At 47.7% G+C, this 6401-nt stretch overlaps 1 protein-coding gene across 1 annotated transcript; it reads left to right on the forward strand.

Annotated features, from left to right (window-relative positions):
* The first annotated feature begins 2193 nt into the window (after positions 1–2193).
* cartl (cocaine- and amphetamine-regulated transcript-like) lies at positions 2194–3526 on the forward strand. Its single transcript, XM_040169071.2, has 3 exons — positions 2194–2407; positions 2757–2840; positions 2998–3526. Exons 1-3 carry the CDS (start codon positions 2216–2218, stop codon positions 3103–3105), a joined length of 384 nt encoding a protein of 127 aa, XP_040025005.2. The 5' UTR covers positions 2194–2215; the 3' UTR covers positions 3106–3526.
* The last annotated feature ends 2875 nt before the right edge of the window (positions 3527–6401 follow it).

A 6401-nucleotide genomic window follows, 5' to 3' on the forward strand; every position in this document is an offset into this window, starting at 1 on the left:
TAGTGACCAGCAGGGGGCGACTCCTCTGCTCCCATAGACGTCTATGAGGAAATGACTCTACTTCTCTGTAGTGACCAGCAGGGGGCGACTCCTCTGCTCCCATAGACGTCTATGAGGAAATGACTCTACTTCTCTGTAGTGACCAGCAGGGGGCGACTCCTCTGCTCCCATAGACGTCTATGAGGAAATGACTCTACTTCTCTGTAGTGACCAGCAGGGGGCGACTCCTCTGCTCCCATAGACGTCTATGAGGAAATGACTCTACTTCTCTGTAGTGACCAGCAGGGGGCGACTCCTCTGCTCCCATAGACGTCTATGAGGAAATGACTCTACTTCTCTGTAGTGACCAGCAGGGGGCGACTCCTCTGCTCCCATAGACGTCTATGAGGAAATGACTCTACTTCTCTGTAGTGACCACCAGGGGGCGACTCCTCTGCTCCCATAGACGTCTATGAGGAAATGACTCTACTTCTCTGTAGTGACCAGCAGGGGGCGACTCCTCTGCTCCCATAGACGTCTATGAGGAAATGACTCTACTTCTCTGTTGATTTATTCCCTCAGTAAACGTTGTAAACATGAGTTTACGGTCTCAGTCTCTAGTTTAAAGTGTTCTTCAACACATCATGATGTTCATTTAGTGAATTATGGTCCATTTAGAGACAAATAGAACATTCATGAAATGATGCTTTAGGGCGGGGCTTCTGTGATTGACAGCTAAGTCAGTTTTTAACCACAATTTGGGAATTCTTATTCTCTCATAACCTGTTATGTGGCGCTGATTCGGGCCACGTGACCTCCCGTCCTCGCGGGCCTCCCGGGGACGACGCGCATGCACTAATGAAGTCGGGGCGGTGAATGAAATGTCGCCCGGTGGTTGTGAACGAGACGCTAAATTGATGCCTCGGTCATTATAAGTGGGGGAGACAGAAACATGAGTCATGCAGCCCGGAGCTCAATCAAAGCTTCCTGCTCCTCCGTCTCCGTCAGCGGCTCCAACACCAGCGATCAGCGCAGAGAGGAACACATCTGTCTGCAGCAGCATTGTGACGGAGACGTTGGTCCTCCGCCTCGTTACACCGGCTGCATGACCGGTAACATGATATCATTTGTGGCAGTGAGTCGAACCCAAAGTGGGAGTATTTTTATGCGTGCATTTAGATTTGATTCAGGTGCAACTCGGTGGATATGAGCAGTGTGTTTCTTCTCTCTATTCCAACTCATGCATGCTTCCATAAACCGCATCGCCAACGCCATTCAGCTCTGATTTGAAGTGCGATGTTTACTACGATGCTGTTGCACGGACGCAAACAGTTGGACATTTGTTGTATTATTATGCGTAAAGCTTTGCATTACTTGCCAGTAGTTTAAGTAAAACAACACTGTGTAATGAGGACATGTTAACCGGATGTATCTCATTAAATGTGAATAAATGTGCGTGTTTATTACTTATGAGATGGACGGACTTCAGGCATTTGTCACACTATCATTTTCCTTTCAATAACAGCTACATTATAGCTGCTCGTGGACACGTCATTTACTCCGTGTGGCGCGCTGCACATCACATGAAAGCACAAAACAACTTTCAAAGCGAGCCTGCCTCACATGGGGGGCTTTGAGGAAGGATAACAAGAGGGGGCTCTTCTCTGGTTGCCTTTTTCTTGCTCATTTACAGCAGAAAAAAAGCAGCGACTGAGTCACCGACTTTAAATGCAGAGAGGCTGCAGAATCCATCCGGAGGTAGAAGAGTAATAAAGTGACACGTGACCGCTCTCTGCGCTCATTTAAAGTTCAGGGATTCGTTGAGGCTGATCACACACACACACACACATTCCCAAATTCCTTGATTACATTTATACTCTTACATTGACAATAAGCTTTTATGACGCCTCCTCAACCCTCCATCCGAGTAATCAACGACCTCGCAGAGCTGCTGCACGACGCCGCCGCCGCTGTTATTGTTGTTGTTGACTTTTTAAGGGTTATTTTGCCCAGTAACTTTTTACCGGGATGACTCACCCAGGGCGGCTGTTACGCATGACAAAAAAAGCAATCTGAGAATAAGGTGGAGCGAGCAGGAGACGGATAAAAAAAGGTGTTTTGCGCGGGGAGGGTGGGGGGGGGGGGGGGGGGGGGGGGGGGCAGCAGCAGGGGGGGAGGTTGGGGGGGGGGGGGGGGACTATTTGAGATGAGGTGCTGGAGAGCGGGGCCCCACACCATGCTGCGCATCGGGACCATGCACACCGCCTCCAGGACGCTCAGCGGGGCGCTGCTCTGCGCGCTGCTGCTGCTGCTCTCCGCAGCCTCCGCAGCCCGGGGGATGGAGCTGGAGTCCGGGGAGGAGCTGAGCCCCAGGGCCCTGCGGGACTTCTACCCCAAAGGTCCCAACCTGACGAGTGAGAAGCAGCTGGTAAGACGTTGTTCCTGTTTCGTTCCTGCGAGAAAAGACGATGTTGTTGTTTTTTTACGCACGTTTCTTTGAATGTCAGCTACCTCGTTTGGAGCATTTTTGGTGTTGACACCTCAAAATAGACACAACTTCATTCGGAACAGCAGGAATTTAAGACCTCCTGTTCAGTGCAGATAATTGCGTGTTTCATATGATCGAGTTGTGTCAGTGAACAAAATATAACTAACTATTAAACATTGAAAAAGTATTTATTTTATTTAGATTTTTTTTAATCCATATTTGCCGCTATAATAACAAAAGCACCTTCATGCAGAACTGTTTTTCTTTGACTATTTGTATTGTTAATCAGCTCGGAGCTCTGCACGAAGTTCTGGAGAAGCTGCAAGCGAAACGACTCCCTTCGTGGGAAAAGAAATTCGGCCAAGTCCCCACGGTACCGCGCGCACGCACACACACACACACACACACACACACACACACACACACACACACACACACACACACACACACACACACACCGTGCATCGATTGGTTTCGGGTCGATCGCGTCCTCCTGAGTGAACCCTGTGCTGCCGCCTCCTCTCCCTCAGTGTGACGTCGGGGAGCAGTGCGCGGTGAGGAAAGGCGCTCGGATCGGGAAGATGTGCGACTGTCCCCGGGGAGCTTTCTGCAACTTCTTCCTGCTGAAGTGCTTATGAGCCGGGCAGGGAGCGAATGCCGCATCGAAGAAAAACATCGATTCCTTTACTGTCATATTTTTTATGATACACCCAAAGGAGCCGGTTTGGTGACCGGCCGACCCTTAAAGAAAAGAACCGTGTAGTTCTATCATTTAAAAAAGTGCATCACATCAATGAAAGAGATCTGAGGATATTGATCAATACTACGAAGTTAACCAGAACCCATTTAGTGATGTAGTAGGAGCTTATAAACACCCCACAATGCACCGTCTATAACTATAAGAGGAGCACATGCACACATGCTATTACAGTGATTCTTCGTCTGGGGGAAAAAAACAAATTTGTCTTTGATTTTGTTTGTTTCAGATGAATGTTTGTGGATAGAATCCCAATAGTAGTGATGTTATCATACCAATAAACATAATTATTGTTTTGTAAAGCAGTGGAGTGAGTGTGTGTCATTTTCATGTGAACAAAGTGCGCTTCAGCAATGCGCACGTGTGGATCCTTCTTCTACATTTATGACGTCACGCCTCTGGGGGCGTCACCGTCTCTATCTCACACTGAGCCTCACGTGTTCACCAACAGAACCGAGGAACCAGCAGCCTGATTACAGTTCGAAACGGACTAAAACCAAAGACTGTATCCGCTTTAGGGCCCGTGAGCAGAACCTCATATTTACGCTTTAACATTAACATGTCCAGATGTGCTGCTCATATTTAGGCTTTAACATTAACATGTCCAGATGTGCTGCTCATATTTACGCTTTAACATTAACATGTCCAGATGTGCTGCTCATATTTAGGCTTTAACATGAACGCATCCAGATGTGCTGCTCATAGTTAGGCTTTAACATTAACATGTCCAGATGTGCTGCTCATAGTTAGGCTTTAACATTAACGCATCCAGATGTGCTGCTCATAGTTAGGCCTTAACATTAATACATCCAGATGTGCTGCTCATAGTTAGGCCTTAACATTAACATGTCCAGATGTGCTGCTCATATTTAGGCTTTAACATTAACATGTCCAGATGTGCTGCTCATATTTAGGCTTTAACATTAACATGTCCAGATGTGCTGCTCATATTTAGGCTTTAACATTAACATGTCCAGATGTGCTGCTCATATTTAGGCTTTAACATTAACATGTCCAGATGTGCTGCTCATATTTAGGCTTTACCATCAACACATCCAGATGTGATGCTCGAATTTAGGCCATAACATTAACGCATCCAGATGTGCTGCTCATAGTTAGGCCTTAACATTAATACATCCAGATGTGCTGCTCATAGTTAGGCCTTAACATTAATACATCCAGATGTGCTGCTCATATTTAGGCCTCAACATCAACACATCCAGATGTGGATCTGAATACACATGATATGAAGCAGCTACTCACAGGTGCAAACACTGGGATTGTTAATCAAATTCATGTATTAAACGCCTACATCCACCTCCTCATCACTGAACAAGTCCTGGTTTATTCTAATAATAATAATAATAATAATAATAATATTTCTGGACTTCTCTGTTGTTTTATTTGACTCAATATTTCTGGCCTTGTGGTTTTGTTTCTTCTTCTTCGTATTCCACATCAATGCACTCATCTCCTCCTCCCTGCTTCCTGTCCTCAGGCATCAATGATGCAGCGGGGACAAGTACAAAATGTTTTGTGTGTGTGTGCGCACGCGTGTGTGTGCGCGCGTGTGTGTGTGTGTGTACGTGTGTGTGCGCGTGTGTGTGTGTGTGTGTACGTGTGTGTGTGTGCGTGCATGTGTGTGCGTGTGTGTGCGCGTGCGTGCGTGTGCGTGCGTGTGTGTACATGTGTGTGTGCATGTGTGTGCGTGTGTGTGCGCGTGCGTGCGTGTGCGTACGTGTGTGTGCGTGTGTGTGCGTGTGCGTACGTGTGTGTGTGTGTCAACAGGATTGCTGTTGATCGATCCAATCACAGGTTGTGGTGCGAGTCCTGTGATTACTGGAGAAGATGCAATCATCATCATCCTCGTTTCCCCCTCAGCTGTTTAGTCTGTAAAGTGTGATGAAGAAATGAGTTCTTAAGAGTCACTGCAATCTGAAAAGTATAAAAGTGTGTTTTTAGCTTTTCTCGTTGTGACGCCTCTCAGGGTGGTGACGGATCACGAGGAGCCTGCAGCTCGTTTTAAAGTAACGACATTTTGAGTCCTTTCTGCAAGTCAGCAATGTGACGTTACACACGGGTCAAGCAGTGGAAGCATGATGACGGTTAAAGATGGAGCAATTTCAACAATTCCTGAGGAAAGAATTTCAACTTTCAAACCGACCGCCTTAATTGAACATCTCACAGGGTCCCGGGAGGAACTGGGTTTGGGCCACACAGCTGGCTGGCCATTTGTAGATCCAGGTTTTCCTCTCAAACCCTTAAATAAAACGATGGAAGAACAAACGTTCACCTCACTTCCTGACAGACGGGACGTGTCACAGACGTCTCGGGGAAATTCGCTCCAATTCCGATCGAGATGTGGGGATAAAAAGACACTTTAAAACTTGAGGCTAAAACCCGCCGGCTCGTTTGTCTGAGATAATGTGACAGCGCTGAAGAATGACGGAGACTCGCTGGGATCAGAGAGAAAAGGGGCTGATGGCGAGTGATCGAGACGAACTACACACTCATCTCTGCGGACGACGTCATCGCCTGAACCGCTTGATGCATCAAGTCCTTCATTCCTCTTTCATGTCTACGTTTACCGGAGTTTACTCTGCTCTCGTTGTGAGTCGATAAAGTACAAACCGAATACTCATATTTTAAAAATGGCGATTATAGAATCCAACAGTCAGTGACATGACGGACTGAAGGTCAAACTAAATCACTTTCATGTTTTTTTCCTTCCGCTCTCCGACATTCACACACAAGCAACGCCCGTTCGATTACCGGGTCACTCAGGCCGCTGACCCCCTCCACCGCCCCCTCCACCGGCTCCTCCACCGCCCCGGGTCACATCCGAGTTGGTGAAGGGAGCGCCGACGCGGGTGCAGTCGTGTGGATAACGTCCAGCGCCGAGGCTCAGACAGTGGCTCCCGTCCACCTCGGCGAGGAGGTCGAGCGTGAATGTCGCTGCCGTCACGGAGAGTTACGTGATTTATTCATTTTTCGGAGCTGCTGCTGCTGTTGTTGTTGTTGTTTGACGAGGCGCTGAGTCATCGCGCCGAACTCGCCAATTAGCGCTAATGAGAGGTGACCCGGGTCGGCTCGCGGATCCAATTAACTGGGTTGAGATCATTGAAGCAAGAAAACGCTGCAGGTGGAAACCAAATAAAACTTCACGCAGTTAAATGA

This window comes from Gasterosteus aculeatus, chromosome 12 (assembly GCF_964276395.1).
Source record: "Gasterosteus aculeatus chromosome 12, fGasAcu3.hap1.1, whole genome shotgun sequence".
NCBI classification, from domain to species: Eukaryota; Metazoa; Chordata; class Actinopteri; order Perciformes; family Gasterosteidae; genus Gasterosteus; species Gasterosteus aculeatus.